The sequence below is a fragment of the Carcharhinus amblyrhynchos genome, chromosome 27 (genome assembly GCF_965287045.1).
Source record: "Carcharhinus amblyrhynchos chromosome 27, sCarAmb.v2.hapA, whole genome shotgun sequence".
NCBI lineage: Eukaryota > Metazoa > Chordata > Chondrichthyes > Carcharhiniformes > Carcharhinidae > Carcharhinus > Carcharhinus amblyrhynchos.
This window is the reverse complement of record NC_137350.1, coordinates 3,466,626-3,493,848: the sequence shown is the minus strand read 5'-3', so window position 1 is coordinate 3,493,848 and position 27,223 is coordinate 3,466,626. Positions and strand designations below refer to the sequence as shown.

General features: G+C 49.5%; 1 protein-coding gene across 1 annotated transcript in view; it reads left to right on the top strand.

The window, feature by feature from the left end:
• The window catches only part of mrc2 (mannose receptor, C-type 2), a 294,508-nt gene that overhangs the window by 151,144 nt on the left and 116,141 nt on the right, over positions 1–27,223 (top strand). The window contains exons 10-12 of the mRNA XM_080213436.1: positions 4,781–4,896; positions 10,210–10,355; positions 18,883–19,103. Coding sequence (XP_080069562.1) covers positions 4,781–4,896; positions 10,210–10,355; positions 18,883–19,103 — 483 coding nt within the window. The remainder of the gene's footprint in view (positions 1–4,780; positions 4,897–10,209; positions 10,356–18,882; positions 19,104–27,223) is intronic.

The window sequence follows — 27,223 nt, the reverse complement described above, 5'->3', positions numbered from 1 at the left end:
TCTGTATATCTCAAAATTAACTCTTTGCCTCAGATTAAAATTAATTCTTTGCTTCTCAAATAGTTGCAGAGGGAAATGGGGGCCTGAAACCGGGGCACATTGAGAGTGCGAACAATAAATGGATAAGAATGGATTTTACCTGAGAAAGAGCAGCTTGTCCCTTTAACTGAGATTAACCCCCGCAGTGAGCAGAGTGACCCCCCCCCCCCCCCGCAGTGAGCAGAGTGACCCCCCCCCCCACTGCAGTGAGCAGAGTGACCCCCCCCCCACTGCAGTGAGCAGAGTGACACCCCCCCGCAGTGAGCAGAGTGACCCCCCCCCACAGTGAGCAGAGTGACCCCCCCCCCCGCAGTGAGCAGAGTGACCCCCCCCCCCACTGCAGTGAGCAGAGTGACCCCCCCCCACAGTGAGCAGAGTGACCCCCCCCCCGCAGTGAGCAGAGTGACCCCCCCCCCACAGTGAGCAGAGTGACCCCCCCCCCACACAGTGAGCAGAGTGACCCCCCCCCCCCCACAGTGAGCAGAGTGACCCCCCCCTCCCACAGTGAGCAGAGTGACCCCCCCCCCGCAGTGAGCAGAGTGACCCCCCCCCCCCGCAGTGAGCAGAGTGACCCCCCCCCCCTGCAGTGAGCAGAGTGACCCCCCCCCCCCGGAGTGAGCAGAGTGACCCCCCCCTGCAGTGAGCAGAGTGACCCCCCCCCCGCAGTGAGCAGAGTGACCCCCCCCCCCGGAGTGAGCAGAGTGACCCCCCCCCCGCAGTGAGCAGAGTGACCCCCCCCCCCCACAGTGAGCAGAGTGACCCCCCCCTCCCACAGTGAGCAGAGTGACCCCCCCCCCGCAGTGAGCAGAGTGACCCCCCCCTCCCCACAGTGAGCAGAGTGACCCCCCCCCCCGGAGTGAGCAGAGTGACCCCCCCCCCGGAGTGAGCAGAGTGACCCCCCCCCCCCGCAGTGAGCAGAGTGACCCCCCCCCACAGTGAGCAGAGTGACCCCCCCCCCGTAGTGAGCAGAGTGACCCCCCCCCCGCAGTGAGCAGAGTGACCCCCCCCCACCCCGCAGTGAGCAGAGTGACCCCCCCCCCGCAGTGAGCAGAGTGACCCCCCCCCGCAGTGAGCAGAGTGACCCCCCCCCCCACAGTGAGCAGAGTGACCCCCCCCCGCAGTGAGCAGAGTGACCCCCCCCCCCACAGTGAGCAGAGTGACCCCCCCCCCCACAGTGAGCAGAGTGACCCCCCCCCACAGTGAGCAGAGTGACCCCCCCCCACACAGTGAGCAGAGTGACCCCCCCCGCAGTGAGCAGAGTGACCCCCCCCCCACACAGTGAGCAGAGTGACCCCCCCCCCACAGTGAGCAGAGTGACCCCCCCCCCACAGTGAGCAGAGTGACCCCCCCCCGCAGTGAGCAGAGTGACCCCCCCCCCCCACAGTGAGCAGAGTGACCCCCCCCCGCAGTGAGCAGAGTGACCCCCCCACTGCAGTGAGCAGAGTGACCCCCCCCACAGTGAGCAGAGTGACCCCCCCCCGCAGTGAGCAGAGTGACCCCCCCCCCACAGTGAGCAGAGTGACCCCCCCCCCTGCAGTGAGCAGAGTGACCCCCCCCCCCGGAGTGAGCAGAGTGACCCCCCCCCCCCTGCAGTGAGCAGAGTGACCCCCCCCCCACAGTGAGCAGAGTGACCCCCCCCCCCGGAGTGAGCAGAGTGACCCCCCCCCGCAGTGAGCAGAGTGACCCCCCCCCCCCGCAGTGAGCAGAGTGACCCCCCCCCCACAGTGAGCAGAGTGACCCCCCCCTGCAGTGAGCAGAGTGACCCCCCCCCCGCAGTGAGCAGAGTGACCCCCCCCCCCACAGTGAGCAGAGTGACCCCCCCCCACAGTGAGCAGAGTGACCCCCCCCCCACAGTGAGCAGAGTGACCCCCCCCCGCAGTGAGCAGAGTGACCCCCCCCCGCAGTGAGCAGAGTGACCCCCCCCCCCCCGCAGTGAGCAGAGTGACCCCCCCCCGCAGTGAGCAGAGTGACCCCCCCCACAGTGAGCAGAGTGACCCCCCCCCCGCAGTGAGCAGAGTGACCCCCCCCCCGCAGTGAGCAGAGTGACCCCCCCCCGCAGTGAGCAGAGTGACCCCCCCCACAGTGAGCAGAGTGACCCCCCCCCGCAGTGAGCAGAGTGACCCCCCCCCCCACAGTGAGCAGAGTGACCCCCCCCCACAGTGAGCAGAGTGACCACCCCCCGCAGTGAGCAGAGTGACCCCCCCCCCCACAGTGAGCAGAGTGACCCCCCCCCCACAGTGAGCAGAGTGACCCCCCCCCCGCAGTGAGCAGAGTGACCCCCCCCCCCGCAGTGAGCAGAGTGACCCCCCCCCGCAGTGAGCAGAGTGACCCCCCCCCGCAGTGATCAGAGTGACCCCCCCCCCGCAGTGAGCAGAGTGACCCCCCCCCGCAGTGAGCAGAGTGACCCCCCCCCGCAGTGATCAGAGTGACCCCCCCCCGCAGTGAGCAGAGTGACCCCCCCCCCGCAGTGAGCAGAGTGACCCCCCCCCGCAGTGATCAGAGTGACCCCCCCCCCGCAGTGATCAGAGTGACCCCCCCCCCGCAGTGATCAGAGTGACCCCCCCCCGCAGTGAGCAGAGTGACCCCCCCCCGCAGTGAGCAGAGTGACCCCCCCCCCACAGTGAGCAGAGTGACCCCCCCCCCGCAGTGAGCACAGTGACCCCCCCCCCCCCGGTAACTGTTGTTAATCACTTTGGTCTCGGCCCAGGTTCAGTGGTGTCACCAATAGGGAGGCCTAGACAGCGACTCTCACCGAATGGACAGTAACAGAGCAACCACAAAACAAATGTCAGAGTAAAACTGGAGAACGAGGAACGTAATATCATAAAATCATCGAATCCTGACACCCACTGTCTGACCCAGGCCCAATCCCCAACCTATTCCTGTAACCCAGAGTATTTATCCTGCTAAACCTCCGAACCAACTCACCTTGGGACACTAAGGGGTAATTTTAACATGGTCAATCCACCTAACCTGCACACCTTTGGACTGTGGGAGGAAACCAGAGCACCCGGAGGAAACCCACACCGACACGGGGAGACTGTGCAAACTCCACACAGACAGGGACCCGAGGCTGGAATTGAACCCGTGTCCCTGGTGCTGTGAGGCAGCTGTGCTAACCACTGTGCCAGCCAAATAGCTGCATCACACTGAAAACTCCATCCCCCCACCCCCCGTCCCCGCCCAGTACCTGTGTCCCATTAAAACCTCACACAGGGAGATGATGGGGTAGAAATCGATTGTGTGATTCACGGAAAATGAGTAGTGTCCAAAGTGAGGGGCGGCACGGTAGCACAGTGGGTTAGCACTGCTGCTTCACAGCGCCAGGGTCCTGGGTTCGATTCCCAGCTCAGGTCACTGTCTGTGTGGAGTTTGCACATTCTACCCATGTCTGCGTGGGTTTCCTCCGGGTGCTCCGGTTTCCTCCCACAGTCCAAAGATGTGCGGGTTAGGTTGATTGGCCGTGCTAAGAAATTGCCCCTTAGTGTCCAGGGATGTGTAGGTTAGAGGGATTAGTGGGTATAATATGTAGGGATATGGGGATAGGACCTGGGTGGGTTTGTGGTCAGTGCAGACTCGATGGGCCGAAGGGCCTCTTTCTGTACTGTAGGGTTCTATAAGCCATGGCCAATATTCAGTTATACTGATTTCAGTCCAAGTGAATATCAGGTGAGATTTGAAATGTAAGGCCATTGGGTCACCTCTGGTTAATGACACATGGTTATGTGGGGTGGGTGGGGGTTTCCCACATAATACCAACAGGGGAAGAGTAGCTGATTCCAGGGTAACGATAATGACGTGCCGATAGGGAAAGAAACCTTAGGAATCATCGATTGTTGTAAAAAAAAATCCATCTAGTTCCCTCTTTTTAGGGGAGGAAATCTGCCATCCTTACCCGGTCTGGCCTACATGTGACTCCGGCCCACAGCAATGTGGTTGTCTCTTGACTGCCCCTCTGAACTGGCTGAGCTAATCACTCGGTTCAAGGCTAGTCATTCGTGGTGTGCCTCAGGGCTCAGTACCGGGACCTCTCCTATTTGCGTGGGTTTTCTCCGGGTGCTCCGGTTTCCTCCCACACCCCAAAGATGTGCTCTTAGGCTGATTGGTGTAACAAATTCTCCCTAAATTGGTCTCCCCTCAACCTGGTTTCCAATGTGGAGGGCCATAAGCGTAGACAAGGGCCATGGGTGGGAGAGGGGACTCACAATGGCGGCGCGGGCTCGTTGGGCCGAAGGGCCTGTTTCCCGTGCTGTGTTGTTCTAATTAGAGATTGGCAACAAACGCTGGCTTTGCCAGCGATGCCCACCTCCCGTTAAAGAATAACGGAACTGCACAAGGACCCTAACCATTGCCCCTGTTTTAGGCCCTTTTTGGACGGGATTTTCTGGTCACTCCTGCCGGTGGCATCTTCCGGTCCTGCCGATGGCAACCCGCTCACCACGGGCATCCCTGGCAGCGAACCACGGGATAACCCGCTGACGGTGGTGTGATCAGAAGACGCTGCCCAATGGCAAGCCACCCCCACCGTCACAAAACAGGGGGGGTTGTGGGGGGCGGGGGGGAGCGGGTTATCCATCCCCGTATCCGTGTCATATTGCTTTGGGCCCATTGGATACGGAGCCACCCAGTCAGAGCTGGAAGCCCGTCAGTGACGATGTGGTCTCTCCTGCTCGGAATGGCGCAGCGTTGGAAACCGGCCCGTTTGCCCCTTCACTGACGCGGTATTCCCCTCTGGATTCAGGGCTGGAAGTTGCACGGATCTTCCTGCTATCTCGTGGGTGAGGAATCGGTGACTTTCGACGAGGCCTTGAAGAAATGCACAGGTCAAAGTTCGACGCTGGTGACCATCCTGAACAGGTACGTGAGATTTTCACACACAGACCGGCGCCACACTGAGGAAGAGCAGCTTGTGCCTCGCTGCCCTGAGCCACCTCAAACCATCAGCCGTACTCGGGACGTGGAAACTCGAAGCAGGAGTAGGCCATTTGGCCCTTCGTGCTGGCTGCACTATTCATCTTCATCATGTCTGACCCACTTCCTGATCCTCACTTCCTCCCATATCCCTTCCTCCCTTTAGCCACAAGAGCTGTATCCAATTTCTTCCCAAAATCATAGAACCCTACAGTGCAGAAAGAGGCCCTTCGGCCCATCGAGTCTGCACCGAACACAATCCCACCCAGGCCCTATCCCCATATCCCAACATATTACACCCGCTAATCGCTCTAACCTACACACCCTGGACACTAAGGGGCAATTTCTTAGCACGGCCAATCAACCTAACCCGCACATCTTTGGACAGTGGGAGGGAACCGGAGGAAACCCACGCAGACACGAGGAGATTGAGAATCTGACAGTGTTTTGGCCTCAGCAACATTCAGCGGGAGTGAATTCCACACGCTCATCACCCTCTGGGTGAAGAAATTTCTCCTCACCTCAGTTCTAAAAGCCCTCTCTAAAGCATCCCCAATTTTACTCACCATAGTATCGGTGGCCGTACCTCCAGTTGCCTCGGCCCCAGGTTCTGGAATGCCTCCCTTCACCTCTCTGCCTCACAACAGTAGTTAGCCCCTTAAAGGGGCATGTGTCAGTAGGACCCTTCCGACGCTCACCCCTTAAAGGGACACACTTACTTTCCACCTTTAAGACACTTCTTAAAACCTATCTCTTTGCCCAACTTTTAAGTTATCTGACCTAATATCTCCTTATATCACTTGGTGTAAAATGTTGTTTTATAATGTACCTATGACATGTTATGTTAACAGCCCTACAGAAATGTAAGTTGTGTATATTTTATTGTGAATGCTTTTCGCCAGCTATTTCAACCCTTATGGTAAATTCCACTGATCTTATTTAGGGATCAGAAGAGTGAATATTTCGTTTATTTCATACTAACCCAGGGGAATGACACACTTCCCTATTTCAGGATCCAACCCTCCCAGGTCAGCCATAGTTCAGTGCAACAACAACTTGGATTTACATAGCCTCATTATTGTCGTAAAAACATCCCAAACTCTTCCACGGGAGCTGTATCAACAAGAAAAAAATTGACTCAGAACTACGTAAGGAGATCAGTGCCACATCCAAAAGCTTGATGGAGGGTTTAAGGAGGAGGGAGAGCTAGAGGCGGAGAGGTTTAGGGCCCAGGCAATGCACAGGAGGAACATAAGAACATAAGAAATAGAAGCAGGAGTAGGCCATCTAGCCCCTCGAGCCTGCCCCGCCATTCAGTAAGATCATGGCTGATCTGTTGTGGCTCAGTTCCACATTCCCGCCCTCTCCCCATAACCCTTAATCCCCCCTCTTATCAAAAACCCATCAACATAGAACATAGAACATTACAGCGCAGAACAGGCCCTTCGGCCCATGATGTTGCGTCGACCAGTTAAAAAGCAATGACCCTCTAACCTAAACCAAACCCTTTCCATCCATAAACCTATCCACGGATCTCTTAAACGCTCCCAAACTAGGCGCATTTACAACTGCAGCAGGCAGGGCATTCCAATCCCTCACCACCCTCTGGGTAAAGAACCTACCCCTGACATCCGTCCTATAACTACCACCCCTTAATTTAAAGCTATGCCCCCTCGTGCTAGCTTTCTCCATCCGAGGAAAAAGGCTATCACTGTCCACCCTATCTAAACCTCTAATCATCTTACATGTTTCAATAAGGTCCCCTCTTAGCCACCTTCTTTCTAATGAAAACAACCTCAAATCCCTCAGTCTCTCCTCATAGGATCTCCCCTCCATACCAGGCAACATCCTGGTAAACCTCCTGTGCACCCTCTCCAAAGTCTCCACATCCTTCCTATAATGTGGGGACCAGAACTGCACACAATACTCCAAGTGCGGACGCACCAGAGTTTTGTACAGTTGCAACATGACGCTGCGGCTCCTAAATTCAATCCCCCTACCAATAAACGCCAAGACACCGTATGCCTTCCTAACAACCCTATCTACTTGATTCCCAACTTTCAGGGATCTATGTACACATACACCTAGATCCCTCTGTTCATCCACACTATTCAGAGTCCTACCGTTAGCCCTATACTCTACACATCTGTTATTCCTGCCAAAGTGAATTACCTCACACTTTTCCACATTAAACTCCATCCGCCACCTCTCGGCCCAGCTCTGCAACTTGTCCAAGTCCCCCTGTAAACTAAGACACCCTTCCTCACTATCTACCACACCTCCGACTTTGGCGTCTTAAAAATATTTAGCGAGGTAGCCTCCACCACTTCAACGGGCAGAGAATTCCAGAGATTCACCACCCTTTGAGTGAAGAAGTTCCTCCTCAACTCCGTTCTGAACCGCCCCCCCTTTATCATGAGGCTGTGCCCCCTAGTCCTACTGTCCTTTCTGAGCGGGAGGAGTCTTTCCACCTCTATCCTATCCATCTCATTCATCATCTTATATGTCTCAATGAGATCTCCCCTCATTCTTCTAAACTCTAACGAGTACAAGCCTAGTTTATTCAGCCTCTCCTCATAGCTCAACCCCCTCAACTCCGGTATCAGCCTAGTAAACCTCCTCTGCACTCCCTCCAAGGCCAAAATATCCTTGCGCAAGTACGGTGCCCAAAACTGCACACAGTACTCCAGCTGCGGCCTCACCAATGCCCTATACAGCTGCAGCAAGACCTCCCTACTTTTATATTCAAACCCCCTCGCGATGAAGGCCAGCATCCCATTCGCCTTCCTGACCACCTGCTGCACCTGCAGGCTGGGTTTTTGTGACTCATGCACAAGGACCCCGAGGTCCCTCTGCACCGTCGCCTGCTGCACTTTTTCGCCACGTAAGTAATAATCCTTCCTACCATTATTCCTACCAAAGTGGACCACCTCACACTTGCCAACATTAAATTCCATTTGCCATTTCCTGGCCCATTCGCCCAGCCTATCTAGATCCTTCTGCAGACTCTCCACACCCTCCGTGCAATTTGCCGTTCCACCAATCTTGGTGTCATCAGCAAATTTCGACACCCTACACTCGGTTCCCTCCTCCAGATCATCTATGTAAATGGTAAATAGCTGAGGCCCCAGCACCGACCCCTGGGGCACTCCACTAGTCACCAACCGCCAATCCGAATAGCACCCGTTGACACCCACTTATGGAAGTCTCATAACACCAGGTTAAAGTCCAACAAGTTTTTTGATAGTAAACCCACAAGCTTTCAGGGTTTGCCCCTTCGTCAGGTGAGTGGAGAGATCTGGTCACAAACTCTCCGCTCACTTAAATTTGCACCCCCTTTATTGTGAGTCAATGAGGCGTAGACAAAAGTCGTAGGTAGAAGGAGGATGGGAATGAGGCACTCATTAAATGTTAAAATGGGCAGCGCGGGCTTGTAGGGCCAAAGGGCCTGTTTCCTGTGCTGTGTTGTTCTTTGTTCACCTGATGAAGGGGCAAACCCTGAAAACTTGTGGGATTACTATCAAATAAACCTGTTGGACTTTAACCTGGTGGTTGTGAGACTTCTTACTGTGTTTACCCCAATCCAACACCAGCATCTCTGCACACCATGCACAGGAGGCCATACTTGCCTGAGTTCTCAGAGGGTTGGAGGGCCGGAGTAGGTCACAGAAGTTGAAAGAGATTTGAAAACAGGAGTGAGACTTAAAAATCGAGGCGTTTCTGGATTTGGAGCCAATATATACGTCAAAAGAGGCAGAATTCAATCTCTTTGTCCAAACAATACACCTGAGTCCTAACCCCTTCGAGTGAACCAACTGGAAAAGGGAAGACTGAGCGGTGAGCTGACAGCGGGCTGTTAAATAATGAAAGGATTTGATAGGGAGGCATCAAAGAGAGGTTTCCACTTCCAGGCAAGACCAGAATTAGGGCCATAAATATAAGATGGGCAATTACAAATCCAGTAGGAGATTGCAGGATGGCCTGCTGCAGGGAGCAGTTAATCAGAGCCACACATTTACAGGGAAACGAGATCAAGATGTGAGGGAGGACATAGTCAAAGCCTCTGTTGATGGAGGTAAATGAGGAAGGGTGAGAGGTAGCTGGTCTGAGGTATTAACACTGGAATTGGGTTAACCGGCTTGTTCCTGGACTGTGAAGAATGTTTAAGGTCAGACCCCCCCCCCCCACTCCTTCAGCAGAATGACTTTCTGTTCTTTCCTACATTGACCATCCTTCCGTTTGGCTGTGATGTTTCCAGGTTCATCTCAGAATGGAGCTGTGGGCCCCACAGCCACGATGGACAGGCTGAAACCATCCACCACCAAACCCCTCTCCATGAACTAAATTATTACTTGGCACTGAGAACTGGAATAATTAGAATCACACATCAGCATTCTGGCTGGTCGTTTGTAGGAGAGATTCCTTTCATTGTAATCGGGTGGTGGTAGTGGAATATGATAGGAAATTAAACACGAGACCTGGATCATTTTCACCTCTGTCATGATGTGGAGATGCCGGTGTTGGACTGGGGTAATCACAGTTGGAAGTCTCACAACACCAGGTTAAAGTCCAACAGGTTTATTTGGTAGCAAATGCCACTAGCTTTTGGAGCGCTGGCCCTTCGTGGGGTGAGTGAGTACTCAAATAAACCCATTGGACTTTAACCTGGTGTTGTGAGACTTCTTACTGTCTCAGTTAAGGAATCCAGAACATTCTCCTGACCTAATGTGATGTTAGGGTGGGTGGGAAGGAGTGTGCGAACATTCCCCAGTATGAAGTTATACGTTGGGGAGGGGGTTTAGTGACAGATCGTGTCACTGGGAGGGAAGACAAGGCCAGGTTTGGAGAGTCCCATGGAACTTATCCTTGCACGATCTGGGAGAGAATTCCTGCTCCACAAGGATTCACAGGAAGCATTTTATAAAACTTATCTTGGCCTCTCGTGGCCATTCACACACACACCCTGTGGGTGCTCCTTAGTGTGGGTGAGTTTGCTGTCTGCTCTTAGAGGGAAACTGGGATAGTCATTTAGAGTTATTTACTTTACCATTCTCCTTCACTGTGAAATATCATTCAGGGGACATGAAGAGATGGGATAATTGGCCAGGAACACAGAGCTTTGGAACACCCAAATGTAGAATTTGGTAGTGAATTTACCGTTGAAAAGTTACTGAGGAGTTTCCCATCAATCTAACCTGTTCTTCAGAAGCTGCGTCTCACCAGCATAAAGATGTTGAAATGCTTTTTTCCTCTTGTTAGGTTTGAGCAGTCGTTCATCATCAGCCTCATCCTGGGGCGTTCTGGCAACTTCTGGACAGCTCTACAGGATGCTATTCATCCGGGGGTCTTCCAGTGGATGGGTGGCGATGCTGTCTCCTTCACCAACTGGAATCGAAACCAGCCAGGTAACAGCGTAGCCCCTTTAAACCAGCCAGCTAACAGCGTGGCCCCTTTAAACCAGCCAGGTAACAGCGTAGCCCGTATAAACCATGATGACCTTGAAACCACTGTCGATTGTCGGAAAAACCCATCTGGTTCACTAAGGTCCTTTAGGGAAGGAAATCTGCTGTCCTTACCTGGTCTGGCCTACATGTGACTCCAGAACCACAGCAATGTGGCCATCTCTCAACTCCTCCTGGGAAACTAGGGATGGGCAATAAATACTGGGCAGCCAGCGATGCCCATGTCTCACCAATAAATAAAAAGCATCAAAATCCTGGAGTCTGCCTTCCACAGCACTGTAGGTGGATCTACACCGCAGAAACTGCAATGGTTCAGCTCACCACCACCACCTCAAGGGCAATTAGGAATTATTTGATTTGATTTGATTTATTACTCATACTCATTTAGAGTATTGTGCGCAGTTCTGGTCGCCTCACTATAGGAAAGATGTAGAAGCTATTGAAAGGGTACAGAGGAGATTTACAAGGATGTTGCCTGGACTGGGAGGCATGCCTTATGAAGTTAGGTTGAGGGAGCTGGGACTCTTTTCCCTGGAGAGACGAAGGTTGAGAGGCGACCTGATAGAAGTTTACAAAATGTTGAGAGGAATAGATAGGGTGGACTCTCAGAGGCTATTTCCCCGGGTTGAAATGGTTGCTACGAGAGGACACAGATTTAAGGTGCAAGGAGGGAAGTTCAGAAGTGATGTTAGGGGTAAGTTTTTCACTCAGAGGGTGGTGAGTGAATGGAATCGGCTGCCGTCGGTGGTGGTGGAGGCGAACTCGCTGGGGTCTTTTAAAAGACTTCTGGATGAGTATATGGGGTTTAATGAGATTGAGGGTTATAGATAGGTCTGTAGGTTGGTAGGTGTTGATGTGATCGGCGCAACTCGTGGGCCAAAGGGCCTGTTTGTGCTGTAGTGTTCTATGTTCTATGTTCTATTATTGTCACATGTATTAACATACAGTGAAAAGTATTGTTTCTTAAGCACTATACAGACAAAGCATACTACTCATAGACAAGGAAACGAGAGAGTGCAGAATGTAATGTTACAGTCATAGCTCAGGTGTAGAGAAAGATCAACTTAACGCATGGTAGGTCCATTCAAAAGTCTGATGGCAGCAGGGAAGAAGCTGTTCTTGTGTCGGTTAGTACATGACCTCAGACTTTTGTATCTCTTTCCCGATGGAAGAAGGTGGAAGAGAGAATGTCCGGGGTGCGTGGGGTCCCTAATTATGCTTTTCCAAGGCAGTGGGAAGTGTAGACAGAGTCAGTGAAGGGGAGGTTGGTTTGTGTGATGGATTGGGCGACATTCACAACCTTTTGTAGTTCCTTGTGGTCTTGGGCAGAGCAGAAGCCCATACCAAGCAGATTTGATTTGATTTATTGTTGTCACGTGTATTAACAGACAGTGGAAAGTATTATTTCTTGTACGTCATACAGACAAAACCTATCGTTCATAGAGAAGGAAACGAGAGAGTGCAGAATGTAGTGTTACAGTCATAGCTAGGGCGTAGAGAAAGATCAACTTAATGCAAGATAAGTCCATTCAAAAGTCTGATGGCAGCAGGGAAGAAGCTGATTTTGAGTTGGTTGGTATGTGACCTCAGACTTTTGTATCTTTTTCCCAAAAAGGTGGAAGAGAGAGTAGAGTGATCCAACCAGAAAGAATATGAACTATGGTGCATCTGTAAAAGTTGGTGAGAGTCGTAGCTGACATGCCAAATTACCCAAGTCTTCAGAGAAAGTAGAGGCATTCTTAACTATAGTGTTGGCATTGGGGGGGGCTAGGACAGATTGTTGGTGATCTGGACACCTAAAAACGCAAAGCTCTCGGTCTTTTCTACTTCATCCATGTTGATATGGACAGGGGCATGTTCTCCTTTATGTTTCCTGAAATCAGTGACAATCTCCTTCGTTTTATTGACATTGAGGGAGAGATCGTTGTCGCATCAGTTCACCAGATTCTCTATTTCATTCCTCTACTCTGTCTCATCATCGCTTGAGATCCGACCCAGTACGGTGTATTGTCGGTGTACGAATGTTGGCCTAGCCTCGCATTCAAGGAATGAACTTTAATAAAGGATTTTCGGAATACTGTCACTGCTGCTTAAGAACAAAAAGGAAATAAAGAGCTTGTGACCTTCTGCACCCTCAGGATGTCCCTGTGGCACCTTGCAGTCACCTTTTGAAGTGTAGTCTCTGCTGTATTGTGGGAAAAGCAGCAGCTGGTGCACAGTGAGATCCCACAAATAGGTATGATACAATAACCATATCATTTGTATTTAGTGAAGTTGAATTGGGGCTAAGCATTGGCAAATGTACCTGGGGAACCCCTTTACCCTTTTCTGAAATGTTGCCCTGTTTTGTTTACCTGACAGTGCAGACACAATCTACTGCCTCATCTGAAAGATGGGTGCACATCTGACAGTGCAGCACTCCCCCTCCACTGCCTGAGCATTAGCCTGGAGTGGGACCTCAGCACACAATCTTCTGATTCAGAGTCGAGTGTGCTACTGACTGCAGGAGCCACAGTTTTATCATTCAGCTACACTCAGTGCGATCTCTGATCGTTCCACAAAGGAAACTGAGGATAATGAAGTTTGTACAGAAAGAATTTGGGTGCTTTTCTCTGCTATAAGGTGCTGTTGGGCAGGCCACAGCCAGTCCAGGCTGGCTGCTGTTGGCTTTGGCCATTCATTGATACCAAGCACATCTGGAACTGGTATCACTGGCAGTGAAATGAATGTGCTGTGTGAGTATAATTACACTGGCCAATACTTTCATAACTGCTGGAGAAGGACATCTGAGCAACACAGCGTGTTAACAATGAAGCATTGTTCTGTAAAAACACTCTCACACACATACATACACACACTACCTCTCACAGACACACACACACAATCACACACACATACATACACACACTACCTCTCACAGACACACACACACAATCACACACACATACATACACACACTACCTCTCACAGACACACACACACAATCACACACACATACATACACACACTACCTCTCACAGACACACACACAATCACACATATACTCATACATACACACACTACCTCTCACAGACACGCACACAATCACACACACATACATACACACACAACCTCTCACAGACACACACACACAATCACACATATACTCATACATACACACACTACCTCTCACAGACACGCACACAATCACACACACATACATACACACACTACCTCTCACAGACACGCACACACAATCACACACACATACATACACACACTACCTCTCACAGACACACACACACAATCACACACATACATACACACACACACTACCTCTCACAGACACACACACAATCACACATATACTCATACATACACACACTACCTCTCACACACACACAATCACACACACACTCATACGTACACACACTACCTCTCACACACGCACACACACAATCACTCACACACTCATACACACACACACACACACACACATAATCACACACGCACTCATACACACACACTACCTCTCACACACGCACACACACAATCACACACACACACTCATACGTACACACACTACCTCTCACACACAATCACACGCACACTCATACATACACAGTACCTCTCACAGACACACACACACAATCACACACACACACATACACACACTACCTCTCACACATACACACACACTACCTCTCACAGACACACACACTCATACATACACACACTCATACATACACACACTACCTCTCACACACGCACACACACAATCACACACACACACACACAGACGCATGCACGCACACACACTACCTCTCTCACACACACACGCTACCTCTCACACACACACAATCACACACACACAATCACACACACACACTCATACACACGCGCGCACACACACACACAGACGCACGCACGCACACCCTCTCACAGACACACACACACACACACACACACACATACACACACAAATGCACACGCACAATCACACACACAATCCCACACACATACACACAGTCTCTCACACAGTCACACACACCCTACATGCAATCCATCACCAGCAGCTATTTTTTTACAGATTTTTCAAACTGAACCCAGATTCTCAAACTGGCCGTGGCTGGATTTGAACTCATGCTGGGTGAGATTATTAGTGCAGTGTGCTCTCCCCACTGCTCGACCCGTGACATTACCACAACACTGCCGTGCTGCAGATTAAACCGGGAACTCCTTCCCGTGAACAGCGCTGTCCGGAGGAGCAGCATTCCTGGTTGGAGGTGACCTTAATCCTGCTCTTGCCCAACACCCTCATACACAGCCGGTCAGGGGGTAGCTCTCCGCTCCTCCATTCCCGCTGGGAATCGCGCTCAGCAACGGAGCAGGATTTGGTGGGAGGCCAAAAATCAGTTTCCCATTGGCAGGAAATCAGTTTGGAATTGTATTCTCCGGACATTTGTGGCAGCTGGAAGATGTTCTGAAGAGCTCTGCCTCACGCGAATGCTCATTAACGGGCAACACAGCGGAATCCTGCCACCTCTCCGAGTTAGCTGCCCTGCCAGGGGGCATTTAGGAGGTTCACTTTCACCACTGTACATAAGTGGCGCGCAGATGGTGAGGGCAGATTCCTCCCAGCCAGGCTAATAGCTGCTGCTTTCACTGTCCTGCCACACCATCACTTGGCTATCAGTGGCACGCATTACGCCAAGGCTGGCACAAGGGAAGTGTGGCACTGAGGGGGCACTGGGGAGTCGAGGAACTGAGTGAGCGCCAGTTCAGGCTGTTACAAACATTGGAGCCTACCAGGTGACGGCAGGGCAGAGTGGGCCACTTCCTGCCCCGTCCCTCCATGAGACTTGGACTGCATCTCAAGGGCGTAATTATTGAGCTGAACTAGGGCAAGATCTCATGTGTTCATCCGCACTGCTCTCCAGAGAAACTCACTCCAACCTCTGCTCCCACAGCCAGACTCAGATCATAGAATCATAGAACCCTACAGTACAGAAAGAGGCCCTTCGGCCCATCGAGTCTGTACCGAACACAATCCCACCCAGGCCCTACCCCCATATCCCTACATATTTTACCCACTAATCCCTCTAACCTGCGCATCTCTGGCTACTGAGGGGCAATTTCTTAGCATGGCCAATCAACCTAACCCGCACATCTTTGGACTGTCGGAGGAAACCCACGCAGACATGAGGAGAATGTGCAAACTCCACACAGACAGGGACCCGAGCCGGGAATCGAACCCAGGACCCTGGAGCTGTGAAGCAGCAGTGCTAACCCACTGTGCTACCATGCCGCCCCAAATACACCACCGTACTCAATACACACCACTTATGCTCCAGAATGGAAAATTCCACCGATTGAAACTGAGGAATACTGTCTAATTTCACTCCCCTCGTTCCTTGTCTGGTAGGGGGTCCAGGATATTGAATTTGATGATCAGAATAAATGGCAGAGTAGGCTCGAAGGGCCAAATGGCCCACTCCTGCTTTTAGTTTCCCAGGGAGGCAGTTACAGCACTGCGATGCCAGCTTAGATCAGCATGGAGCAGGGGGGCTCTGTGTGGTTGGTACATTGATTCACCCATTCCGCCAATGAGAGGGCGTGTGGGGGGAATGGGGGGGGGATGTTGGACGTGCTTGGCTATGTCCTTTATTTCTGGATTAGTAGCTGGGATGAACGATTAGGTGAGCCGGGTGTTACTAAAGTGTTAATTCGATCTGCAGTTTTGCCTCGAATGAAGAAAGGATTAGTTTTGGCAATGTGATTCCAATTGTAGCAAATTCCAGAGGGCTCAGGGCAGCTTCTGATTGCTAATTGGAATGGAGATTGCCAGCTGAAGGTGATTCACGCTGTCTTTATTATAAATCTTGCTTCAGTTTTTGATGGTTGTGTATGGGTTGTAATTTGGCGGAAGGGTTATGTGTGGGCTAGGCACTGTCCGCACCCCCCCCAGACTCCCAGCACACACAATACTCGCCTACCACCTTCAACTGCCTCAAATATTCAGGCTTAGAATCCTTTGCCAAGAACCACGCAGGAAAGGGATTGATTCCCAGAGCCCTGACCTTCCTGTTACTGCTGAAAATTCATGGAAAAGTCCTCAGCAGGAAATGGATCCGTCTCCACAGCATGAGATCCCAGGAGTTGGTGGAGAATTGTGGTTCTCTTTTCAAAGCCAGGGGCACAGCATTGGTCTCTTTTTTGCTTCACATGTTTCCGGACAAGCCACGTACCCAAACCTCCATCCAGACCCTGAACTCCTTACGGACAGGAGCGAGCCCTGAGTCTGTAGAAACTGGTTTAGGTCAATAGCTCTGCCCCGTGGTCTGGGAACGCTGCAGTGAGGGAAAATCCAGTGCCATTTGATTGACTCGTTATCTTTCTCCAGGATAACCTGACTTCATCAGAAAACACGAGGAGATGACAGGTGACCAAATACTCAGTTAAAGAGACAGGTTTTCATCACACCTCTCTTCTCAATCTCTCCTCATTCTAAATAGTTCCATAAACAGCTAAACTGGTTTGTGTGTGCCTCTGTGTGTGTGTGTGTATGTATATATGTCTGTCTGTGTGTGTGTGTGTGTGTGTGTGTGCGCGTATGGCTATGTGTGTGTGTCTGTGTGTATGGCTCTCTGTGTGTGTGTGTATGTATATATGTCTGTATGTGTGTGTGCGCGCGCGCGTATGGCTCTGTGTGTGTGTCTGTGTGTGTGTATGGTTGTGTGTGTGTGCGTGTCTGTATGTTGTGTGTGTATGGTTGTGTGTATGTGCGTGTCTGTATGTTGTGTGTGTGTCTCTGTGTGTACATCTGTGTATGTGTGTGTGTGTCTCTGTGTGTGTATGTATGTGTATGTGTGTGTGTATGTGTATGTGTGTATATGTGTGTGTGTGTGTGACTCTATGTGTGTGTGTGTCTCTGTGTGTGTACGTCTGTGTGTGTGTGTGTGTGACTCTATGTGTGTGTGTGTCTCTGTGTGTGTACGTCTGTGTGTGTGTGTGTGTGACTCTATGTGTGTGTGTGTCTCTGTGTGTGTACGTCTGTGTGTGTGTGTGTGTGACTATGTGTGTGTGTGTCTCTGTGTGTGTACATCTGTGTATGTGTGTGTGTCTGTGTGTGTACATCTGTGTATGTGTGTGTGTGTGTGTGACTCTATGTGTGTGTGTGTCTCTGTGTGTGTACGTCTGTGTATGTGTGTGTGTCTGTGTGTGTACGTCTGTGTATGTGTATGTGTGTGTGTGACTCTATGTGTGTGTGTGTCTCTGTGTGTGAACGTCTGTGTGTGTGTGACTCTATGTGTGTGTGTGCCTCTGTGTGTGTACGTCTGTGTATGTGTATATGTGTGTGTGTGTGTGACTCTATGTGTGTGTGTGTCTCTGTGTGTGTACATCTGTGTATGTGTGTGTGTCTGTGTGTGTACGTCTGTGTATGTGTATGTGTGTGTGTGACTCTATGTGTGTGTGTGTCTCTGTGTGTGAACGTCTGTGTGTGTGTGACTCTATGTGTGTGTGTGCCTCTGTGTGTGTACGTCTGTGTATGTGTATATGTGTGTGTGTGTGACTCTATGTGTGTGTGTGTCTCTGTGTGTGTACGTCTGTGTATGTGTATATGTGTGTGTGTGTGTGACTCTATGTGTGTGTGTGTCTCTGTGTGTGTACATCTGTGTATGTGTGTGTGTCTGTGTGTGTACATCTGTGTATGTGTGTGTGTGTGTGTGACTATGTGTGTGTGTGTCTCTGTGTGTGTACATCTGTGTATGTGTGTGTGTCTGTGTGTGTACGTCTGTGTATGTGTATGTGTGTGTGTGACTCTATGTGTGTGTGTGTCTCTGTGTGTGAACGTCTGTGTGTGTGTGACTCTATGTGTGTGTGTGCCTCTGTGTGTGTACGTCTGTGTATGTGTATATGTGTGTGTGTGTGTGACTCTATGTGTGTGTGTGTCTCTGTGTGTGTACGTCTGTGTATGTGTATATGTGTGTGTGTGTGTGACTCTATGTGTGTGTGTGTCTCTGTGTGTGTACGTCTGTGTATTTGTGTGTGTGTGTGTGTGTCTCTGTGTGTGTACGTCTGTGTATGTGTATATTTGTGTGTGTGTGTGACTCTATGTGTGTGTGTGTCTCTCTGTGTGTACGTCTGTGTATGTGTGTGTGTGTGTGTGTGTGTGTGACTCTATGTGTGTGTGTGTCTCTGTGTGTGTACGTCTGTGTATTTGTGTGTGTGTGTGTGTGTGACTCTATGTGTGTGTGTGTCTCTGTGTGTGTACGTCTGTGTATTTGTGTGTGTGTGTGTGTGTGTGTATCTCTGTGTGTGTACGTCTGTGTATGTGTATATTTGTGTGTGTGTGTGACTCTATGTGTGTGTGTATCTCTGTGTGTGTACGTCTGTGTATGTGTGTGTGTGTGTGTGTGTGGCTCTATGTCTCCTGAATCGTGGTTTGCAGTCTTATGCAGGAATGCATGAACTGAGCTTTCTGTTTCAGGTTACAAAGGCGGTTGTGTGGTGCTGGCCACGGGAAACTCCGTGGGATTATGGGATGTGAAGGATTGCAACAGCTTCAGAGCCAAATACATCTGCAGACAGAACCTGGCAACGTCCCTCGACCCAGGAACTGGACATGGAGCAGTAACCCCTACCCCGAGTGTAACAGGACACTGTCCAAATGGATGGGCCTCATCCCCAACTCTCCGATACTGCTATAAGGTAAGCAGAGTCTGAAATCTTTAAATCCAGCGCATCAGAAGGCAGTCAAAATTCATGTCAATTCCTCTTAGAAATTACAAGTTCACCCGCTGCTGTATCCCAGTGTTCATTGTTCCACCATTAGTGACTGTGTCCCTCCACACTCCTGAGCTGAAACTCTGAGGTTCTACAGATCCATAAAGCTGAGATCCCAGTTCATCTGATACACAGAAACATAGGGATTAGAAGTGTACAAATTCAGCCCTTCGAGTCTGCTCCATCATTCTGCTGATCTCTCCCTGGTCTCAAATCCACCTCCCACCTGTTCCCCGTATCCCCTTTTCTGTTTTCGAAACATGCCTTGAAAGCATTTAATGATTCAGACTCCACTGCGCCACGGGACAGTGAGCTCCATAAGTTCACCACCCTCTGCCACAAATTTATCGTCTCTCGACCTCTAGCTGTGGCTTCCTGTTCCAAATTGTGCCACATTGGGTCTAAACTTAATTTATCAATTCAATCCCTTTTAGTATTTTTATATTCCGCGATCAGATCCCTTCTCATCCTTCTAAACTCACGAGATTATAAGCCCAAACTGTTGAGTCTCTCCTCATCTAAATATAAATTATTTCATGAGATGTGGGTGTTTCTGGCTGGCCAGCATTTGTTGCCTATCCATAGTTGCCCTTGCACTGTGTGGCTTGTTAGACCATTTCAGAGTGCAGTTTAGAGGCAATTGCATTGCTGTGTGTCTGGAGTCACATGTAGACCAGACCAGGTAGGGACAGCAGTTTTCCTTCCTCAGGGAAGATCAGTGAACCCGATGGGGCAACGAAGGGTCCTCATTGCTGAGACTAACTTCATATCCCAAATTTACTGCTGGAATTTCAATTCCACCAGCTACCGTGATGGGAATTGAACCCGTGTCCCCGGAGTATTGGCTTGGGCCTCTGGATGGCCACTCCGCCAACATTACCACCACACCACCCCTCAAAGGCAGGCTGCAGGTGTGTCTCATTGAACTGGGAGACAGCCTGATTGAAATGGGATAGAAAGCAAAGAGTCAAATCGGACAGAAGGAGGCCATTCGTTCCATCATGTCTGTGCTAGCTCTTTGTAAGAGCTGTACATTCAGCTCTGGTTACCAACTGTGATCAACTGTATCCCTGGAGATTTCATCACATGATTTGCCCCCACACTCCAGCCATTGGTTGACCAATTTATCCATCATGTGACACCAGCCTTCCAATGCCAATTGAAAAGCAAAAAGACTCAGTGTCCAATTGGATGATGCTTGACCAAACCATTGTCTTCAATGTTTTTATATCTTCTAAAGAGGAATGTTCAAAAAAAAGAGAATCTATCTCTTATAATCCCAATGATTTTCCCCAGGGTTACACACAGCAGTGTCCTAGTGACAGACCTTCAATCCTGGAAACTCCAGGCCAATCCTGGAGGGTTGGAAATCCTATGATTAGCCCCAGTCCTCCAGAATTATACCCCAGTGTCTTTTTTAGAGAGTTATTACTGAATCCTGCATATTCCAGATCATAACAAATCTCTGTGTAAAAAAAACTCTTCTTACCTTCCCATAGGGTCTTTTATCTTTAATCTGAATTCTCTGGTTACGAAACTGACGAAGAGAAGAAACAATTTCTCCCTCTCTATCAATCAAAACCCTTCCTCATTTTGAACACCTCTACTGAATAAATCTCTCCTTAACCTTCTGTATTGAAAGAAGCCCAGCCCCAGCTTCTCCAAACTCTTTGTTTCAAACACTTCATCCTATATAAATTTGCATTGTGTGAGAAGAGTGCTGATTAGTTGACAAGTGGACTCTGGTAGAGGTGAAGAAAAGGACCCTGCACATACTAGGAGCTACATGTATGAATGCATAGGGCTGGCTCTGTTCTTCGCAGACAGAGAGGACAGGTGCGCACATTGTGCCTGTTTCTGTGTGACAGCCATTCACTGGTTCATTCCTCAGGGCAATGCCTATGTCTATGACTCTATGACTCAATGACCAATTAGAGCCGAGCGGCCTGGTTTAAATTTCAAACAATGCTTAGCGGTTCAGTGAGAATCACCATCAACAGATCCATTCTGCATGGCAACACCTCCACCAATTAGGATCCGGTTGCCAACCAATCAGCCCTGGTCTTCTCATGCAGTATAAATTTGTTGATTTCCCTGATATTGTATTCTTGAAACTGACCTGATAAGTGCGCGACAACAAGCTTTGACAATACACAAATGCTGTAACGACCAAATAATTACTCATTACCCAACTGGAATAAGGTTGACAGTCAACGAAGCAGCCTTCACGTCACTGACACACGCACACACCCCCTCCACACACCCCAATTTTCAATATTTAAAAATCTGGTAAAGAGAAATTTCATCAGAAAGAAAATCAATCTTTTTTTAAAGTCCTGATAATTTTTATCTAGGGTCACACAGGACCCTGGGGGGGTTGGCAACCCTATTTACATATGAGATCAGACTAGGGGACATAAGTATCAGATAGTGGCTGGTACGGTACGGTATTTCAACTCCGAGAACCAGGCATGTTTATAATGCACCTTGTATTGAAAAAAATTTAAAAATCTTAGCCAGACAGTTTGGCTCGGAGCTGTGTTGACTCGGTGTGGAGTTTGACTAGTTATCCCCTTTGCCGCCTGCACGGTGTGCCTCTTTTCACACTCTGAGCAACCCTTGACCCTACTTGACCAGAAATGCCCAAACTGAGATCCCGTAAGATCCAAAGTCCAGCGTTTCCGGGTTTTGAAGCACTGCTCCTGTAAATTCACTAGGGAATTCTGGAGAAACATCCTTACCCAGAGCGGCGTTAACATGTAGAACTTGCTACCACAGGGAAGGGTGGCGAGTGGCATAAACACATCAGTGGGCACTGGACACTGAATAAATCCATGGAGGGAGAAAGGTGGGGTTAGAAAAGAAAGGTGGGAGGAGGCTTGTTTCTCTGCTGTAAATACTTTGCAATTATAGTATTTTGCAACTTAGCCAGATCTCAAGACTAAATAAACTGGTAAACCTTTCAACAGTCTTTTAAAACAGTTTGGGAGGCAGGAAAGTGGAGGTTCATTAGCAGCGTTCCTCAGTAGATTTAGAAAGTATAATATTTGCATTTGAATGAATCCTCTAAACAGGGGCAATACCGGGCGAGTGGGGTAGACCCAAATTTCCTGGAGTGGAAAAGGACAAGATTCGGAAATAACAACACTTGTGATTACAGGATGGGATAATCGCAGGCAGACACCTCCCGTGTTTACCTGCAATTTCTTCCCACTTTCCGACTGCCGACTTTTCAAATGAGGTGCGATTTAAAAGCTTTTAGAAACAAAAGTAGACTCCTCTCAGAATGAAACGTCGAACAGTCTGTCAACAACAGCAGCGGAGGGTGACTTCCACCAAACAAGAGCTGGGTATAAATAAAAGCCTACATTTTCCAGCCCCGCCAACCACTGGTGTCCATTGACTTTGGGCAGGAGTCTCCGGTCCTGTGGTGGGTGTGACTGGAAAATCCCAGCCAAAATCTTGCATTTATCAAGGAAATTTCACAACCTTGGATTAGACCAAAGTGCCTCACGGCTAATTAATTATTCTGAAGCGTGATAAGGAAAAGTGTCAGCTAATTTCAGCATCACAAACAGTGATGACCAGGTAGCCTACGCTCACTGAGGCTGTTGCTTTGGACACTCGGAGAACTCGGCTTCTCCGGAAAGTGCCAGGGTTTGTTAATAAGAGGGCAGCTGTGACTTTGCTCTGAAATCTGATCTGAAGGCCCACACCCCCAGCGGTGCAGCAAGTCGGTCTAGCTCAGTTGGTTGGACAACTGGTTTGTGATGATGCCAACAGCACGGGTTCGATTCCCGTTCCAGCTGGCGCTATTCATGAAGACTCTGCCTTCTCAGTGTTGCCCCCTGAGGTGTGGTGATCCTCAGATTCAATCACCACCCAGTCATCTCTCTCCCTCTATTCATTTGGGGCTATGGTGAATTTATCGTACCTTCAGTACTCCAGTGAAGTGGTCAGCTGAAATGATATATTCAAATCTTGAAGTGGTGTCCCTGCCCCAACACCCACTGACCCAGGAATGAGAATGCCATCAGCTCGCCAAGGCTGAGAGACCTGACAGATGGGCATAGATTGGGCTGCTCAAAGAGAACCGTAAGAGACACAGTAAGCCTTGTGAGGATGCATGGAAACATATTTGGGAATCTTGCTTGTTGACGTATGGGAGTCAGGAAGTATTAATGCAAAGCATTTCTCAAGTGTTGTTTGGAACTCCCTAACAGCACGGTGGGTGTACCTACATGAGCTGCAGCGGTTCCAGAAGGCAGCTCACCAGCACCTTCCCAAGAGCAAGTAGAGTTGAACAATAAATGCTGGCCAGCCAATGACACCACATTCCATATAGGCTTAAACAGAAAGCTTACTCTGGTAGAACATATGTAGATATTTTGATAACTGATTGAAAAAGTAATGGGAGATGAGTGGTACAGTGGTTAGCACTGCTGTCTCACAGCGTCAGGGACCCGGGTTCAATTCCCGGTCTGGGTCACTGTCTGTGTGGTGTTTGCACTTTCTCCCCATGTCTGCGTGGGTTTCCTCCGGGAGCTCCGGTTTCCTCCCACAGTCCAAAGATGTGCGGGTTAGGAGGATTGGCCATGTTAATTTGTCCATCAGTGTCAGGGGGATTAGCAGGATAAATATGTGGTGTTGCAAGGATAGGACCTGGGTGGGATTGTGGTCAGTGCAGGCTCAATGGGCGGAATGGCCTCCTCTGTACTGTAGGGATTCTATGATTTCCTGATGCATCTCACTGTGAGAGGGGGCAGTGGTGTGAACGTTCACGTTGGGTGCATGTATTTGCATCTTCTGCAGTCTTGAGATGGAGAGATGTTAGACTGAAGGATGTGTTCCTGACCAGTGATTCCCAGTGTAACAGCTTGGTATTCCAAATGCAGATTTGAGGCTCTGTCTGCATGGCCCTCGGAGGGACTAATTCCCTGCACCATTTACTATTCTATAGGACCAGGCCTATAGAATTCAGGTTGGATGCTGCTCAGTCAGATATAGAATTGTGAGTTATTGGCCAGATTTGAACCATGTAGAGTGTTAGAACATAGAACGTTACAGCACAGTACAGGCCCTCGATGTTGCGCCGACCAGTGGAACCAATCTAATGACCCTCTAACCTAAACTATTCCAATGTTATCCATATGCCTATCCACTGACCATTTGAACGCCCTCAAAGTTGGCGAGTCCACAACTGCTGCAGGCAGGGCATTCCACACCCTTACTACCCTCTGAGTAAAGAACCTACCTCTGACATCCGTCCTTTATTAATATTATCCATGTTATTTTAATGTTTCTTACACCATGTTCATTAAGATTTGGAAAAGCTTCAGTCTCAGCCTCTCGATTACCAAATGCTGCGTCATTTTGTTACCAGCCCCTTCCCCAGTCCCCTCAGGCATGGTACTCATTACAAGTGGCTGTGATTCCTGGGCTGCGGATTTGCTTCGACACGGAATGTGAAGGATGTGGTGATTGTAGATAAAACCACTTCTGTTTCCTTCGCTCGCTGAAGGGTTTATACAGCTGGTGTTGAAATACTTTAGGCCTTGCCACCATCCTAGCTCCCCCACACCGCAGCCAAGACGGAGAGGATCTAACACTGAGGAGGCTGCTGATAAGTTGTTGGAGGATTCTTATTTTGCTGAACGCAATACTTGTTGTAACTAGCCAACCCAGCGTGGCATTGCTCGCTGAATCCAGAGCTCAGTGTGATATAGGTTCCACTAAAATGCAGTTAATGTTCCCTTTGGATTGCACAGCAACAGTGATGGGGACACAAATTGTCTACTTTGAGTGACAGCACATACAAAAAAAATTAAAGTTCTTGCACCTTGTTTAAAAAAAAATAGGCTGCGTAGAACAGATGCGGAGGGATCGTTGGATGTAAACTTCATTTCACCAGGTTTGCACCTTTAAGGTTCCTGTTCAGGCTCTCCCTGTGGGTGAATGGTCCTCTGTCCTTGATGGTTGGGGTGGGGTATGTGGTTTCCGTCACACACTCTGTGAGGCGATATGATTTATGTTGTTTCTGAGTTCAGAGACTCACACTATTTTGGTTGCTACGCTCAGGAAAGTAGCAATTAATGCCCCCTTTTTCTTAAAGATTCGCCGACATGATTTTTAGGATGTCAGGGGATGAGTGGTATTGTCACTGGACTTGCAATCCAGAGACCCAGGGTAATGCTCTGGGGATCCAGGTTCAAACCCCAACACAGCAGATTAAAATTGAATCCAATATAAATCATAGAACCCTACAGTGCAGAAAGAGGCCCATCGAGTCTGCACCAAACACAATCCCACCCAGGTCCTACCCCCATATCCCTACATATTATACCCACTAATCCCTCTAACCTACACATCCCTGGACACTAAGGGGCAATTTCGTAGCATGGCCAATCAACCTAAATCTGGAATTAAGAATCAACTGGTGACCATGAAACCATTGTCACTTGTCATAAAAATCCATCTGTTTCACTAGTGTCCTTTAGGAAGGAAATCTGCCACCCTTACCTGGTCTGGCCTACATGTGACTCCAGATCCACAGCAACGTGGCTGAATCTTAAATGCCACCTCAAGGTCAGTTACTGATGGGTAATAAATGTTGGCAAAGCCATCGACATCCCATTAAAGAATACAAACGTGGAGGCAGATTTCCCAGGAGTGTGTCTGGAATTTTAAGGGGAAACCCAGCAGGGAGAAGGTTAAGCTGATAGGGTTAGTTAACGAGGGATGAGAGTTACCTGTCTGTAGCATAAAAGCAGCAATGATCAGTTGGGTAGAATGGCCAATCTCTGTCGTGTACATTCAGGTCACCCACTCCTCTACTATCCCTGCCAGGCTGAGGCAGTGCTCTGTGGAAAGTGAACCAGCAGAACTCCAAAGAACACTCCAGAGAACTTTCCAGTAGAAAAGGTTCCATAAATTTGAATTTCTTGCAATCAGGATGCTGGCCCTTTAAATAATGGAGCCAGCTCACTGTTTCTTGCCGGGTTTTGTTTGGGGAGGCAGGGAGTTAGTGTGGTCACGATCTGGCTGTCCATCCTCGGAATTCTGCAGTCACGTTGAGCTGCTTCAGGCTGCTGCCAGTTCAGCTCATTGGTGCAGTTACTGGGGACACAGCTGTCATAGAGTCATAGAGGTTTACAGCACAGAAACAGGCCCTTCGACCCAACTTTAAGGGCATTCAAATGGTCAAGGGATAGGCGTACGGATAACATTGGAATATTTTAGTGTCGAGGGTCATTAGATTGGTTCCACTGGTCGGCACAACATCGAGGGCCGAAGGGCCTGTACTGCGCTGGAATGTTCTATGTTCTAATTTGTCCATGCCGCCCTTTTTTTTAAACCCCTAAGCTAATCCCAGTTGCCCGCATTAGTCCCATATCCCTCTATACCCATCGTACCCATGTAAATATCTAAATGTTTTTTAAAAGATAAAATTGTACCTGCCCCTACTCCTACCTCTGGCAGCTCGTTCCAGACACTCACCACCCTCTGTGTGAAAAAATTGCCCCTCTGGACACTTTTGTATCTCTCCCCTCTCACCTTAAACCTGTGCCCTTGAGTTTTAGACTCCCCTACCTTTGGGAAAAGATATTGACTATCTAGCTGATCTGTGCCCCTCATTATTTTATAGACCTCTATAAGGTCACCCCTCAGCCTCCTACGCTCCAGAGAAAGAAGTCCCAGTCTATCCAGCCTCTCCTTATAACTCAACCCATCAAGTCCCGGTAGCATCCTAGTAAATCTTCTCTGCACTCTTTCTAGTTTAATAATATCCTTTCTATAATACGGTGACCAGAACTGTACACAGTATTCCAAGTGTGGTCTTACCAATGTCTTGTACAACTTCAACAAGACGTCCCAACTCCTGTATTCAATGTTCTGACCGATGAAACCAAGCATGCCGAATGCCTTCTTCACTACTCTGTCCACCTTGTCCACCTGTGACTTTCAAGGGGCTATGAACCTGTACCCCGAGATCTCTTTGTTCTGTAACTCTCCCCAGTGCCCTACCATTAACTGAGTAAGTCCTG